This window comes from Macrosteles quadrilineatus, unplaced genomic scaffold (assembly GCF_028750875.1).
Source record: "Macrosteles quadrilineatus isolate MER2022 unplaced genomic scaffold, UCM_ALF_1.0 Scaffold_39__1_contigs__length_1060358, whole genome shotgun sequence".
In the NCBI taxonomy this organism is placed as follows: Eukaryota; Metazoa; Arthropoda; class Insecta; order Hemiptera; family Cicadellidae; genus Macrosteles; species Macrosteles quadrilineatus.
This window is the reverse complement of record NW_026542632.1, coordinates 822,847-838,186: the sequence shown is the minus strand read 5'-3', so window position 1 is coordinate 838,186 and position 15,340 is coordinate 822,847. Positions and strand designations below refer to the sequence as shown.

At 35.2% G+C, this 15,340-nt stretch overlaps 4 protein-coding genes across 5 annotated transcripts in view; 1 reads left to right on the top strand and 3 right to left on the bottom strand.

The window, feature by feature from the left end:
• LOC129005860 (pseudouridylate synthase RPUSD2-like) overlaps nucleotides 1–15,340 on the top strand; it is a 545,856-nt gene that overhangs the window by 109,897 nt on the left and 420,619 nt on the right. The gene's annotated exons all lie outside the window — the stretch shown is intronic.
• Nucleotides 873–5,646, bottom strand: LOC129005861 (uncharacterized). Its single transcript, XM_054434887.1, has 5 exons — nucleotides 5,548–5,646; nucleotides 4,683–4,806; nucleotides 4,103–4,254; nucleotides 3,070–3,196; nucleotides 873–1,774 (listed from the first exon to the last, which is right to left on the bottom strand). Exons 1-5 carry the CDS (start codon nucleotides 5,624–5,626, stop codon nucleotides 925–927), a joined length of 1,332 nt encoding a protein of 443 aa, XP_054290862.1. The 5' UTR covers nucleotides 5,627–5,646; the 3' UTR covers nucleotides 873–924.
• Nucleotides 6,603–9,472, bottom strand: LOC129005863 (uncharacterized). The gene is made up of 3 exons (XM_054434889.1): nucleotides 9,240–9,472; nucleotides 8,233–8,341; nucleotides 6,603–7,232 (listed from the first exon to the last, which is right to left on the bottom strand). Exons 1-3 carry the CDS (start codon nucleotides 9,442–9,444, stop codon nucleotides 6,971–6,973), a joined length of 576 nt encoding a protein of 191 aa, XP_054290864.1. The 5' UTR covers nucleotides 9,445–9,472; the 3' UTR covers nucleotides 6,603–6,970.
• Nucleotides 10,570–13,450, bottom strand: LOC129005862 (DNA ligase 1-like). Its single transcript, XM_054434888.1, has 3 exons — nucleotides 13,053–13,450; nucleotides 12,048–12,120; nucleotides 10,570–11,549 (listed from the first exon to the last, which is right to left on the bottom strand). Exons 1-3 carry the CDS (start codon nucleotides 13,333–13,335, stop codon nucleotides 10,634–10,636), a joined length of 1,272 nt encoding a protein of 423 aa, XP_054290863.1. The 5' UTR covers nucleotides 13,336–13,450; the 3' UTR covers nucleotides 10,570–10,633.

The window sequence follows — 15,340 nt, the reverse complement described above, 5'->3', positions numbered from 1 at the left end:
TTTTGACTTGATTCATTTCGAAAGTCTCGTCAACGGATGGGTTATTGGCTGATAAGATAATCATAATTACTAGTTGAGTAAGCGTATCATGTGTTTGTTGTTGGGTGACGTCATTGGTTTTGAAAATTCATCAATGAAATAGGATAATCTCAATAACACCTTGAAGTTTTTGTCACAAGGTTTTTTCCTTATCTCCATCTTATCCCTTCATTTGTGTCGATCGAAATTATTTTGCTATAAATTTAACCAATTAATCTTCTCTGCAAATCTTTAATTACAACAGTTATACGGTTCATTTATAATTTATGTAAACATTTTTTGCGCGTTCCGTTTAATATGCAAGTTAAATCATTTGCTTATTTAATTTTGGAAGATGTGCATATATATAATATTTTCCTATTCAGCTGCTGCGTACAGTCTAAAATATGAAACGTTCCAATGCGATTATGGTTGTTTGAATTTTTTTAATACAGTTGCCACTTACATTATCGGCCAATCTAATTTTTCAATAACGAACTGTACCCACAAAATAATAAGCCTCTTTCTATGAAAGCCATAGGAATACAAAAATGTTTTGGTTAATAAATCGTACAAATCCATAAGGTGATATTTTTAAAGCTCCACGATTGTGAGGCTTTTAAATCCAAAACATCCCTAAAAACCCATAAAAAGTGGTGCTTGCAACGCAAATGAATGTTTGGGATCCAGTTAAAATGTGTGTTCAAATAAAAATCAAATGAAACCCCCCTCAATTTTCTAATATCCATCTCTTGATTAGGAGTGACGATTAAAACATGTAAATTCCCATCTAGGCAGAAAAATATTTTTTAGTAGGTGTATGTAATAGTAAACTGCAACACGTGTTACCGGATTATTTTATTTATAAAGTTTTTTTTTCAGTAAAGGTAACACTTAGTTAACAATTTAAGTAAACGTTTCTGGAAATTTTATTAGTCCTTTCAAAAGTTCTTTTCCGCTATCACGGCTCTTTTTTGCTTTGTTTTTATTCTCTTTTTGTTCATTTTTATTATAACGTCTTTCTTTGTTTTCTTTTTCAGTACCAGCAAATTTTGTCGATTTCAATTTTCCTATTAGTTTTTCTTCAGTTTTTGCTTTGGTTGATTTTTCATCTTTTGTTTTGTACTTCTCATTTTTACTTTTTTCACCACCGTTTGCGTTTATTATAACTGTTTCTTCATCCAACTGGTCTTTCAAATTGTCTTTTGTCTTATGTTTTCTTCTTCTTTCTTTATCATGTATCTTTCTTTCCTTGTCTTTTTTGTTTCTACTTTTACTTGATCTTTTGACCGTCCCATTGTTTATAATATAACTTGTTTGGTTGTCTTTTACATGTTTGTCACTTACATTCTTTCTAAATAAAATAAACGCTGCATTCATGAATCTTGTGACAAGTTCATCTCGAGTTTTTAAATTAATAAACTTATTTTCGATTTTGGTTGAGTTACGAGTACTATCTTCCTTTCCTTCCTGTTTAGCAACTTTCAACGAATTCTTTTCGAGTTGCTCACTTGTAGTCTCTTTTTTGAATTTTTGTGTGTCACCACCGGAAATAATTTCATTATACATCCGTTCTTCTTCCTCTAAGTATGTATCACTCATTAGCAGTTCCTCCATATTGCTTGCGGTATACTTCTTCTCGTTTGCAATTCCTCCTGGAGGACAAACCACTTTTGGGCAACAGTCAGGAAACTCTTTTGTAAGATCAGGAAAACCCTCGAGACGACATCCTTTGGGGACATCCACTTTTGGACATCTGAAAAACGAAGCTCTTTTAGTAGCGTGGAAAGACTTATAAAAGGTGGAAAAAAAAACAGAGATGGTATACATTTACAGCAAAAGCAACTTACAATAGTATTTACTCCAAGCACTATGTATTAGGTCTCGATTCGCTTTTATTTGTTCCGAAATTGGTAGGGTCACATTGTTGTTATTTCTAATCATTCATTCTAACTTAGTTATATGATTTTGTTGTTTCCTGGCCGTTCGCTTACTCAGGGACGGACTGATCATCACCATCACACACCAACCCGCCACCAGTCCGACCTAACCCACTTTAACAACAATAACAACAAGACTAACAATCACAGTGAATACACAGTGACTTATTCAATTACTTGCAACCATTACCTATAATAGTCTATACCTAGTCTAGTATAAGTACCTAGTCTGGGTAGTAGTGCTGGTCTAGTTGCAGGGTAGAGCGCGGGACTTTTCGGTCGATGAGGCCTCGGGTTCAAATCACTAATGCATTTCTCTCGGGTGACAATGTCACAACCCCTAGATCTAACCTGAACTTATGTGAAGATTGCCCGGGCTAGAGCCAAGCTTGGATCATAAACCTACATGACTCAGAGAACGATATTCTTCCCTAGTAGTTGTAGGCTATATTTTTATAGATTCCTATCCTTCTGCTCTGTAATAACACCCGTAATACCAAGTTCTTACCTAACCTTCTACTGCAGCAAAGGCTGAAGAGCAACATTCTAAAATAGACCCAGTGTTCTCACTTACTAAAAACATTATGACCACATGATACTTCATAGGATCAATATAGTTTACGAAATTGAAACAACGATATGTTGACGGCATCTTTTATCTTGCATTCGCCTGTCCACATGGTCACAGAGGCATGTGTTTAGAACCTGTCTAGCAAAGCAAAGGATAAGCCTGACCCTGCAGTACAAGGGTGAAATGTAGTGAGAAAAGGTAGTGGAAGGTACCAGGATACGAACCCATGCCATCGCTGCCCTGGGCTAGAAGTCTATGGTGCTACCGACTGAGCCACCGACTCAGCCACACATTCTGGGCTCGTCTAAATACAAGGGCAATAAAATGTATAGTAATTCTTATTGCTAATGTAAGATTATGTAATCTATCCATCTGAACGTACAATAACTAGTTGAGAACGTGCAAACGTTTAAAACACTGTCTTAATGTTCAATGTTAGGGGTTTCAACTGAAAGGTCACATACTTAATTTTACTAAATGGCTTAGTCTATAATATTTTGCTAACTTATTTTGGCCATCAATATTTCTATAATCTCTTACTTTTCCTCGAATATGTGAGGTTCGCTGTACTCATTTCTTCCGCATCTTTTCCTGTTGCATATTCCGTACTTGTGCTCGGACCACTCCTCTCCTATGTCCCTCACACAGTACTTGTCATCACAACGATCTGTAGGAAAAAATAATCACAATAATTATTAGTTCTATTGAGTAAAAGGGGCTTAGTGCGCTAGTTACGTGTTAGGGTTCAAACCTGATTCAGAGGCAAAAAGAATAATGCAATCTTTTACTTTTCAAAGATTATGTTTGCTTAAGACAACTATTCAGTGAAAACAAATACTAATTTACAGAAAAATACATTTGTACAGCTTTTTATATACACCAGTGACATATATATGCCAAGAGATATACGAAGAGTGACATATCTACCTCAATTAGGTTAGGATTATCAAAAAGTAGCATATTTAAAGTCCATATTCATAAACTGGGTTTTCTTTTGTTTAAAATCTGACTGTTAAACAATTTACTGAGTGATCAGCTGTTAAATTTAACTTTGCAATAATTATGAAAAAAGTTGGTAAGTTGCTTATTGGAAAGTTAGTAATGGAAAATTGAATCTTTTAAATTGAACTATTGGGAAAAAACCAAACGCTAGGGTAATAAAGCCCCGAAAGGAATAATTTGTTCAGTTACCGCTCGTCATTATACTAGATCGTGAACTTAAATCGGGTAAGTATGCCAGCTGGAAAATTGATGTAACGGAGAAACCCCTTAAAATAAGTATATAGATTTTATTACAAATCAATTTTTTTCGTTGCTAATAAATGTTGTACTGTAGAGTCAACAGAGATACACACAACATGCAACATAAATACTTTAAGTATATATTTGTTAATGGTAAGTTAAGTTGTTAATGTTAAGTAGATGCACTGGCATATATTAGAGAGGACTACGTCAGAGGCCGATGAGAATAAAGTCCTAAACTAGCTCAAGTAGGTTCATTGTCCCCTTTATGATTAAGTCATATGAATGAAGACCTCCACACCAAGATGGAAGGAATCTAAAGCCTGCTTACCTGTAATTTGGCGTAACCAGTCGTTCTGGTATTCAGTGTACTCCTCATCTCCCGGGCATACTACGCGGTCGCAGCAGTAGGGGAAGTCCTGGTGCTCAAGGGTTTGACCTCGGAGTCTTATACACCCCTCGGGAACTTCTAGTTTCGGACATCTGTCGACAGAAAATCAGTTCAGAGTATCAGTGCGATGCTGTGTTACTGCAATCAATGAGTTTGTGCTGGTGGAAGGAATGTTTAAGATCCAACAGTTTTTTTTCTCTTTCAAGATTGACTTGGTAGTCGCGTGGTAACTGTTCGCCTTTAACTTTAAAGGTCACTGATACCTGAGAAGAATTGCAGAAGAATAAATAGAAATTATCTAAGTTGACCACCTAGACCAGTGTTGAATTATCAGTTGTGCTTCTGGTACACAGTACACAGTACTTTCAAAGAGCGTAGGAAAGGGATAACACAGACAATAGTAGTAGAAAGATAAGATTTAAATCAATCATCATGTATCGTGTTTTGAGGTAAACAAGATGTCCATTTATAGAAAAAACTGTCAAACTATTTATTTTTATATTGCAAGTGTGACACTTACACTTCCTCGAGTATGGTGCCATCTCGGGTGCAGGTTTTCCTGTTGCATTCATCAAGATTGCGCCAAATATCTCCAAACTCATAGACGATGTCAGTAAACAACCCGTCGTGGTCCCAGCATCCCTCTAGAGCACAATGTTGAATGTGAAAATTAAAGAAGGTAGGTTTACTTAATGAGGCTTAGTGAATTAGTAATGTAAAACCCTTTTATGTAGCCCTGGGCTACTTATATGACAAAATAGGCTGTGTACGTCTCTTGTCTAATTCATCGAAATGCTGACTATTTATGTTGTATGTGTAAGGTTGCCAAAGCTTGCAAAACATCAAGCCGCCAAATTAATAAATTTCATGAAACTTTACATAAAACACAAATGTAATACGACACGAACATAAAAAGGGTGTTACGAATTTCATAATAGAATACTTTATGGACTATAAACATACACATGACATCACTGGCTCGAAAAACGAATTTTTCGCATTTGTATTCAAACGAAATCATCAAAAGCTTTCATACCAGATGTTACAGTTATTAGTATAAGATTCGGGCCAGTGACGTCACTTGTTTATTTAGATGATCTACACAGTTTCAGTTCTAAAATCCGTGGATATGCTACTACCAATAGGCTAGTATCGTAGCGCTATTAATGCACTATTTGCCCTACGATAATCGTGCTGTTTATATCCAAATCGTAATTAATAAGGATTTCTTCTTTTTGACTAAATCTATTAGTGACCTAGAAGCATGGAAACTGCTTAAAATATTAAGCGCCTATCCCCAAAACTGATACAATTTAATTAGCAAACTCACTTAATTTTAAGGTAAATTTACGTGTTAAGCAAAACAACACTTTTTAATAACTCACCGATTGGCTGACCTCGACTTGTCCTATAAGGCCGAAAATGCTTCCTTATTTCTGGTTTGATATCTTCCTCCTCTTCCATATTGGCGATTCCTTATGATTATGTATTACCATACATAATACATAAGCTGTGCATGTGTTGGCTGTGGATAGATTATGTATTTTTTGCCTGTGCATTCCATGTAAATCTGATTTAGCTGTCTCGTGATGACATTGAATTTCTCTACTGCAGTGCTACAAGCTATATTGTGTGAATTTGCGCTCTTTACAGTGACTGAAGCGTTAGTTAGCAGAGATAGTGGCTAAGATGTTTGATAACAGTTTGATAAAAACGCACTAAGTGAGTATTCCCACGGTCGTTATGGCTGTATGAAGCGAAAGTACTTATATTTGTACTATAACTTATTTTAATAGTTAATTAGCTTTAACTGTCTTTGAAACCTAGATTTTTAGTAGATTATTTTTGTTTAACTTTCTCATTTTTGTGGGTATTTTTCCATATGGAAAGGTATGTGCCACTACATATGCAAACATATGTCCTGGTGCATATGCGTTGATACATCTCATGTCAATAAGTTTTTTTTTTATTTAAATGTTGATAACTTGTTTTGTTGGATTTTTTAAAAATGTATCTACACCAGTTTAACTTAAGAGTCCATGGAAGCTAACGGCCATCTTGGATTTGTCCGCCATAAGGGCAATGTATATTTCGTTAATTTCAAACATCTGCTGAAGAGTTATTTACCATCTCAAAATATTATTCAAACACCTTAGTGATTGTAATTTTAATATCTAGTATACTGTGAGATTACACGTTTTCTTTGTAGTTCTTAAATTTTTTTGTTAAGGCTCCAAGGAATCTTAAAGTATTAAAGCTCTTTTTAAAAGTCAAGAACGAACACTTCCCAGATTATTTTAAAAGTCAACACCAATAAATCCTAAATTTCTTACCTCAATATTTTTTTAGCAAAGTAATATTAAAATACAACTGTATAGGTGTCAATAAAACAATTTAAATATAATTTTTAAATTAAAATTTATTTTCTAATACTGTCATGTAATACACAAATAATTCTTTTAGATAGTTATTCATTTGTACATTAAAATTATTACTTATTGTTTCTTTATTCCGGTTATTGGTATGTTCATTATTCATTTCTCCATTATAATAATATAGCTGAACAAATCATCCATGATCAGTAAACATACTTAAATATTGATATTTCTATGTACCAGTTTCAAAATACTTTAAGGCTGCACATCTCTATCCTTAATCTTCTTTGTTATTTTCGTCGTCCACCTACTCCATCTCAAACATACTGTTTTTATGGAGTTTTCCACTAATACTTCTTTCTTTCTAGATACATCCCCCACCGTATTCTTTCTTCCTCTTTGAGAAGGCCTGTGTACGTTATACTCATTTCTCTTAATCTTGGTCAATTCTGTCCAAGCCACTGACTTTGGCGCTGATGGTGGAAGGGTGGGGATAAAGTTCCTCTTCACTGTCCGAGCTGCACGAGTGGATATAGTTTTCGTAGATCCACCATATAGGTTTATGGGGTCTAACTATAGGCCGAGGCTTGACTGTATTGTGGCACTTCAGTTCGTCACAACACTGTGGGTACGGGTCTTTCACGTTACCCTTGACAATATGGCAACCCTCGTGGTCCTTGGGGATTATGGGACACCTGTAAAATGAGGTAACTGTGATTTTACTGTCCATGGAAGTATCTTTTAGATTTTTGGAAACTGAAAGTCTAGATTACATTTTAGCGAATTTCTATATATGGAAGTAGCTATTACCGTAGGTGTGGATAGACCTAGACCAGGAACCGATTTACTTTTTTATTTTTATGTGCCTAGAGGCCAATAACACTATTAGTTAAAATTTATGTTTGTGTCCGTAAACAAGATAAATCGAGTAATTTTATGATCAATTTTGATGAAATTCGTCATGAATGTATAGAGCTTATAAACTTTATTGAGTGCACGAGCCAGTAAGATCATGGCAATGTGGTGTTATGGGGGTTTGAAGTTTGTCAAATATTTGGGTTATAAAATTTTCACCTTAAAACATGGAAATGCCAAATTTTCATTGGAGCCATCTTGTAAAGCTTTATCAAACAATTTTGTATTATGAAACATTGTTGTACAATTAAAGGTTATACGTGGAAAAAAAACATTTACATTTAAAAAGCCCCATGTTATTCTTATAGAGAATAGAAAAAAAAACTGTTTCAGTTTGCTAGTTTATGAATGGGGTTTTCATCAAATTTTGCAAATTTATTCATCTTATCCTATTTGATCGGATACACATTTATCCTGTCCCCATATTAGCGAGCCTAAGAACTCGTTAAATCGAGTGTTATTGAAATAGTGAATGAATATGACTTGTCTATGGAAATCTTATACTTGAAACCAATAAGACAAACTAACAATTCACCTAGTCTGTAGGTTTGCTGCGGTGGGGAGTATTTAATTCTTTGCAACTAGAATACTCAATAATTGAAGATACTTACACAAACTTATATGAAAACTCTATTTAGGGATTACCTTTTAACTTTATGTTCAGCAGATGTTAACTTGTAATGAGGCAGAACATGCATTTTGTCCTATTACTAATGCAAATTGACCCTCAAATAACCTGACAGGATTATAAATTTTGGTTGTATTGTAACTTTCGTTTACCTGAGCTCCTTGATGGTGTCATGAGCGACGCATATCTTCTTGTTACATCGGTTCCTTGATGACCAAATTTCGCCCAACTTGTGAATTCCTTCCTTATCCCTACAGTACTCTAGAAAAGAACTGTGAATCATCAAACAATATAGGTCTTTGAAATACAACTCAAAGGGAATTTACAACTGGTAAATCAAGGAAAAAGGTGGAATGTACACTTGTACAGTGATTTATTCATTCATGATGGTTACCTGCTGATGGTAAGGCCCATGACTGAAATTGGTGTGGATCCAGATATGTTAACATCTTGACGTTAGGCGACTAATTCTTACAAAACCCAGTATTCTGTTTACATATTATTCGCCTAGAGGAACTCGGTATGTATGTACATTGTACAATGGTGTTATTTGACCAGGGTGGATTTATTAATACACAGGTCATTACACACCATTCTACACTCGTCCTTCACTCATATTTGGGTTAAAATACTATGGAATGTCTCCATCTCAATGATTGACAATTGATATTATGGTTAACCAGCTGTTTCTTTATTCATGACCATTTAAACCCTAATGATTAAGTAACGCTAGACCCAATTTGAACGATATTAAGCTACTGAAATATCTTTGGAACAAACCCATTATGAGATTAGCACTATAACCAATCAGATACCCAGAATAATAATTTATTAATGCCACTAATTAAAATTGGAGCCAGACATAATTGCAATAATAAAAGGTAAAGGTCTGAGATGGCTGGGTCATGTATTAAGAGGGGATAACACCAGCCCGATAAAACGGACATATAATGGTATACCCAATGGTAGAAGTACATTCCTAGATAGGAAGACAAAGACTGCTGTGGAGGGATCAAGTGCTGAATGATGTAAGAGGATTGGGAGCAAGAGAGGAAATGACAGAAGATAGAGCAGAATGGAGGTGGATTGTTGGGGAGACAAACCATCTTGGGTTTACGTGACCACAGGATAAAAAAGTAATTGCAATATTCTTTCTTACCATCCTCATGTTCGTTGGAACTATCTTGCGACATTCTTGCTCTGAAATTCCATATGTGATAGTCAATCCAATCGATTACATCTTTTGGAATGCCCATGAATATGGTCCTCAATGTCCAGTCTAAGTAGATCATAACGTCCTGCAACTCTCCCGTAATCCTGTCTTTCACATCCTCCCAGTCAATTCTTCTTATTATTTGTCCCATTTTAAAATCTTGCTGTGTTCTTGATGATTATAAACAAGTTAACATCCGTGACAGGAATCTTAAGACACTAAAATGTTAAGTGGTACTATGCGAACAACACACACATCTTTTGAGTATTCATCGCTTGAACGTTCTTTGTGCTAAATGTTTTTGCAAGACTTTGGTTAGATTTGTGAATTTCACACATTATCAGTACAAATGCTTATCATAAAACATTTAAGTATTATATTGGCACTATTTAGATTTGATTCAGAGAAACATTACATAAAAAATGCAGCACAACGTAGAACATCTAGAAATAGCCGTTAGGTTCAACACAGTTTACCTTAGTTGGAATTTTACGAGTGAAAATATTTTACCAGTTATATATATATTATCATAACATCTGTTGCTAAATTACTTTTATAAAGTCACGTCTTGACTAAATAACCTTGCTTAGTTTCAAGAATTCATATACTTTATTGTATCCCGATTGGAGACATGAAAGACAATGCTTCGATTTAACTTTTTTTTGTCTTGTGTGTAAGCAGCATATTCATTTTGATGGAAGGAACGCTCCAAACCCTGGTCTTTTTTATTTAACGACGACCTTTTGTAAGGAAAGGTCAATAATTGATATCCCAATGAACCGTTACTTGAACCAGAATTGACCCGCTTGGAACCAGGATCGAACTAGTAGCCATCAAACTTGAAAGCGAGTACTTGTACCACTCGCCTTCCTAAGCAGTGAACTAGCTCGCCATGGTGCTTCTAGGATTTTAAAACACGTTTTTGACCTCTATATAATTCGATGTTATAGTTTTTGATGGAAGTTAAAATATACTAAACGTGTACACTTCATAACATGACGGGAGGGGATTCAATTTTATAACACCGTTGTTTTTCATAAAGATTTTGCAAAGCAATTACATGGAGAATATTTTGGTTCAAGAGCCTTCCTTCGAACCAGTCATGGTTGCTGGTTTGAGTGTCAAACTATAGTTTTGGACCCAGCTTCTATTTATTACAAGGAAAAGTTGTTTTCCAACAGAATGTTAAATTGGTGTCTTTGCAAGACGAGAATTTTCACAGTTTCATGTTAAATAGTCACAATATACCACAGGTAGCAGAACACATACAATTTACAATATATATTACATTTTAAAATGAAGGAAGACTTCTTGAAAAGCATTTAAGAGTTTAAAATATTTTAATCCACATTTCTCTCTGTCTCTACGCTTTCTATCGTCTCTGAGGTTTTGAATAACTTTCTTTGTGTTACTGTAGTTTCTTTCGTATATATAGTCTTCCCCTTTTCTTGAATGACTGGGACTTCGTCTGACGGTGGTGCTGTTTCTGGTTTATGACTCTCATTTACTTCAGAATTTTCTTCTTTATTTAGGTCCTCTTTCTCTTTTAGTGTTTTTTCTTCAGGGATTTCTTTTGTGGATTCGCTACTTTTTTGGTCATCCGTGTGCACGACTGCAGTTTCTCTATCGTCAGCTGTCACGATAACTTCAGGTTTATTATTTGGATGTTTTGTTTTATCTTCTTCCTCTTCATATTCTGAATCATCTAAATTGTGATTTTCTTTATCAACCCGACGTCTTTCTTCTTCGGAATCTGTGTCGCTCTCTGATTCTGTAGCTTCTCTACTGTTCTCTAGTCTTTCACTTCTTCCTTCATTAACAACTGTTTTCTCAGAGTTTTCTTCGGACTCTTTTTCGATGTTTTCTTTTGGGTTGGAATCTTCTGTTGAATCTCCCCCCTCCTCTCCAGGTTTGTCATCAATCGAGTCATCTCTCTCTAGAGTGTCTATTCCTTTGTCTGGTAAATCTGAATCAACTATATTTATACCTTCAGGTTCTTCTTTGTGGTCCTCCTGGTTAGTACTGTTGCCACTTTGCTTCTCTTCTTCACTGCCAATAGAGTCAGGCATCTCACTCTCTTTGTCTGAAGGACATCCTCTCCTCTTCGACTTTTTGTTTGTATAGTCCCATTGGGGTCCCGATGACGAAGGCTTTGAAGGCTTCTCTTCCTTAGGTTCTGCCTCTTCCTTGGTAATAGTCACATCTGCTTCTGCCAACTTATTTTGCACGTCTTTCGGTACGTTCATCAATATACATCTGTAAACATAGATGAGTTACATTCAATACTGTTTTTAAATCTAGATTTAGCTCAAATCTTTCCTTGCTAATTGGTATGCGTATCTGTTTTTAAGATACCAATGACCTCTAATATATGTCTTGCAATTGACCTTGATTACTCAAATACCTTTAACGTAAGCACGCGAATAACGTAAAGCAGGCATACACCCAACCCATTTCCATGCAATTTAGTAGCTACCAAATGTAACATTTTTTCAATTTGTAAACATAAATTACTTGTTGTCAATTTAGGTATAACTCAGTTCATCAATTTAGACGTTATTAACTCATTGTCAATTTATGGTAGCAGAAATCTTACAATTTATTGCCACTTTAAAAATGTTCAAACGTTGAAGCAAGTTATTTAGCTCGTTGTTGGATCAATTAGAACGACCGCCTACAAATTTAGAGTAAAAACACAGTTAAATGATAAATTTAACAATCATAATATAACTATTGTCAAACCTCATATCTTACATCATGTCTTTCCCAGTAACTGGATCCTTCCATCTTTCGCCCACATCGTATGTTTTATCTCCAAATTTGCACTCTAGAAAAAAATTTATTTATTTATTAAAAACCATATTTGTATAATAAATTGTATATGTATTACAATGCTAACAACGCAAGGTGTTAAGGGTGTGGGTGGGGGGTGTTAAGGGTGTGGGTGGGGGGTGTTAAGGTTGGGGGTGGGGGGTGTTAAGGTTGGGGGTGGGGGGTGTTAAGGTTTAAATCTCAGGAAATAATGACAAATGTGTAGAATCTTTTTGCCTTTAATAGATTAGGAAGCTCTAAGATTTATTCAATAGCACTAGCATTTTATTCAAGCAAAGGTGTTGTGCAACAAGGTTTATTCAATAACACTACACAGGTAATAAAATAGATAAGGCTTATTTTATATCTTTTTTGTCTAAACAAAATCAAAGAAAACCTTCATGAAAACCTATTTATTGTGCGTATAAAAATATGTATGTATTGGAACGACAAATAACGAATTGGGATCAAATCTATTCTTCGTATTTTATCGTTTCGTCATAAATAATCTGCAATGTTCTTATAACAATCTTCCTTCCAAAGACTGCCTTTTTGTCAAATCTCAAATGAAATCGCCCTGTAATTGAAGAATTTTACAGACAGATAAATGACAGGTCACTCCAAATCTAAGTTTACATAAGGTACACAATAACATCAGCTCATCTAGCATTCTGTCTGAGGTAGGCTACGCAAATTTGGTTTTGGAAAGATTTTATAAACCAAGCACTACATTTGAAATTTAAATACTATTTAGTTTTAAGACGATGCATTAATAATCAAACACTGTATGGCGAGTTTTTATTTTAAATTGAAATAAAATATGATTGTCTAAAAGACTATACGCTATATTAGTGAAAATCACTATCCTAAGAATGGCATTGCTAAAAGGTGTAAGTTTGTAATATTGTTGTAGTATAAAAAATTTGATGTATTAATCATAGAACTTACTTCTCCCCTTCTTCTTCATTGCCTGGCCTTTCTTAAAGTCTTTTCTTGTATCTTCTTCTTCATCCTCTTCTTCTTCCTCCTCGCTATCGCTTCCTTTTGAAATATTGGCCAGGCCCGGTATTAGATCTTCTTTTGGCACTTTCTTCAAATCTTTTTTTATGTCGGCAAACATATCGTCAAAATCATTTTCCATTTTGCTTTCTTCTTTATCCTCTTTTTTCTCGCCCTCCCCTTCTCCGAACAATTCGTCATATTCCTTTTCTAGGTTTGACCAGAGTTTCATTTTAGTTTAGTTTACTAGACGGTTGACTGGCGTTAATATTTTTGCATGTATCAATCAATTTTGCAGGGGAAGGATAAATATTTACGGACAGTTCAATTCGCAGAATAGCATAGCCTCGAATCAAATCAAGCGTTGGACTAGTCTGAGCTAAGTTTCCATAATTATGACGTGATCGAGATTAAACAGCCATTAGTAGGGCATTATCTGGTTTTATTTTCACACATTTCATGAGTCATAAGTATTCACAAAAGTTAGTGTATGAGTTGTGCTAAAAGAAGTAGTGAAACAAGAGTTTTAAATGACTTAGTGACTCACGTAGCTTTGCTAAATAATGTTATCAATATGCAGTAGGCCTACACTGCCTATTCAGTAGACAGAGTGTCACAAAAATGCGCCAGTTGAAATTGATATATAACTTCGAATTTTGAATTCATACGTAAACGAAATAGAATGGTAACCAAAGTGTCAATGTCAATGTGGTGGTGTTTATGTTTACCTTTAATATGTGTTTTTTTTTTCTGTTTCAGGTTTGTGGTGTGCATGGATCCCTAGTGTCGTCTAAGGTAATATATTAATTACTTTAAACCGTAATTTGCTGCTAATTTTGGAACGTTTAAATGCCCATACAGTACCGAAGTAGAGCAGAAATCATTTTTAGTACTTTTCCTAAAGAACCGACTGGTCTGCAAAGCCAGTACCATCTAGAACCTTTCTAGTTGGTCCTGCTGCAAAGCACTATGTAGGGTGCCAATCGCTTATGTCTTGGACTTAGCCCTGTGCAGGGTAATATTTTCGATATTTATACATACATTTATTGCATGCTTTCTAGTTCTTCTTATTTGTAGCTAGTACTCTTTATAAAAAAGTATTGAGATTTTTTAAACGTACAATTCATAACGGTCCTACAATATATGACACACTAAGCTAAACTCATTCCTATGTAATATTTTTGCATGCAAAAGTAAAAATACTAGGTCCAGCAAATTCCGATAGACCGGACGTATTTAATGTAAATAATAAAAAAAAAAACTATTGTAGTAAAATAATAAATAATAAGTTGACAAATGAATACGTTAAAACCTGGTTAAACTCTAGGAAATACTTAAAAAGAAAACGTAGCCGTATACATTGATTAATTTGCAAATTATAATTTAAAAATAGTTGCTCAAGCTATATAATTAGTCTTAGCTTAAGCTTAGCTAAAAGAAACCCCCGTTAATAGAAGATACGTATGCCTTTTAGGTCATCAACTTTATGTTTAGGTCATCAAGTTTACTATTGCTACATTAATTTTAAAATATTCGTGTTCGATTTAATGTACAGAACTAGCTAGTTTAGTATAACAAATAATCTAAATTAACCTGAGGAAATAATTCTAAGTTCAATTGTGAATTGATTCGTTCACTATTGTGTCCTCATAACACGTGTCTTCCGTGTTCTGTAGATCATATTCAAAGTCTCACACTCAACGTCAATTAAACTCCACTAATTCTTCCTTGACCCTCTCCATGTCCAATTGACCATCAGGACCCAGCATGGACCGTGGTATCGTGTCCACCGGAATCGTGCTCAAGTCCAACCCCTGCTTCATCATTCGACGGACGTGAGCCCTGAAGAACCTTAGTGGGACTCTCTTTGCTCGGTCGTTTTGCCTCGCCTTCCTCAATGCTGACTTGTTAGATGCGAACCTAGCTTTAAAGTCTGGTGGTGTTGGTGGCTCTTCTTCTACAACCGCTTGGTCTTTTACGTCCTTCATGGAAAGGTCGGCGTAGGCCAACATCATGTCTATCACCTGGCTCTTAACGTAGTTGGACTTTGAGAAGTCGAACGGTACGTTCACGTATTTTTCCCACAACCCGACGGATTTCTGGTGGTATTGCTCGGGACTCCAGGTTTGCCATTCGTTTTCGTACAGCTGGAGGAGTTTTTCGTGGCTCAGCTTGTAGAACAGCTGGAACAGTTAATGTCATCCTTTAGATCTTTCATTTCAGGTAGTAAGAACATA

Bases quoted from the DNA above. Each gene is read 5' to 3' on its own strand.
- LOC129005863 (XM_054434889.1), bottom strand. From the start codon at position 9,444: ATGGGACAAATAATAAGAAGAATTGACTGGGAGGATGTGAAAGACAGG. The intron at 8,342-9,239 runs GTAAGAAAGAAT...GTTCTTTTCTAG, and splicing joins TTCCAACGAACATGAGGATG to AGTACTGTAGGGATAAGGAA. The intron at 7,233-8,232 runs GTAAACGAAAGT...CTCATTTTACAG, and splicing joins GACACCATCAAGGAGCTCAG to GTGTCCCATAATCCCCAAGG.
- LOC129005861 (XM_054434887.1), bottom strand. From the start codon at position 5,626: ATGGAAGAGGAGGAAGATATCAAACCAGAAATAAGGAAGCATTTTCGG. The intron at 4,807-5,547 runs GTGAGTTATTAA...ATTGTGCTCTAG, and splicing joins AAGTCGAGGTCAGCCAATCG to AGGGATGCTGGGACCACGAC. The intron at 1,775-3,069 runs GTAAGAGATTAT...TTCGTTTTTCAG, and splicing joins CCTCACATATTCGAGGAAAA to ATGTCCAAAAGTGGATGTCC.
- LOC129005862 (XM_054434888.1), bottom strand. From the start codon at position 13,335: ATGAAACTCTGGTCAAACCTAGAAAAGGAATATGACGAATTGTTCGGA. The intron at 12,121-13,052 runs GTAAGTTCTATG...ATTTTTTTCTAG, and splicing joins AATGAAGAAGAAGGGGAGAA to AGTGCAAATTTGGAGATAAA. The intron at 11,550-12,047 runs GTAAGATATGAG...CTATGTTTACAG, and splicing joins GTTACTGGGAAAGACATGAT to ATGTATATTGATGAACGTAC.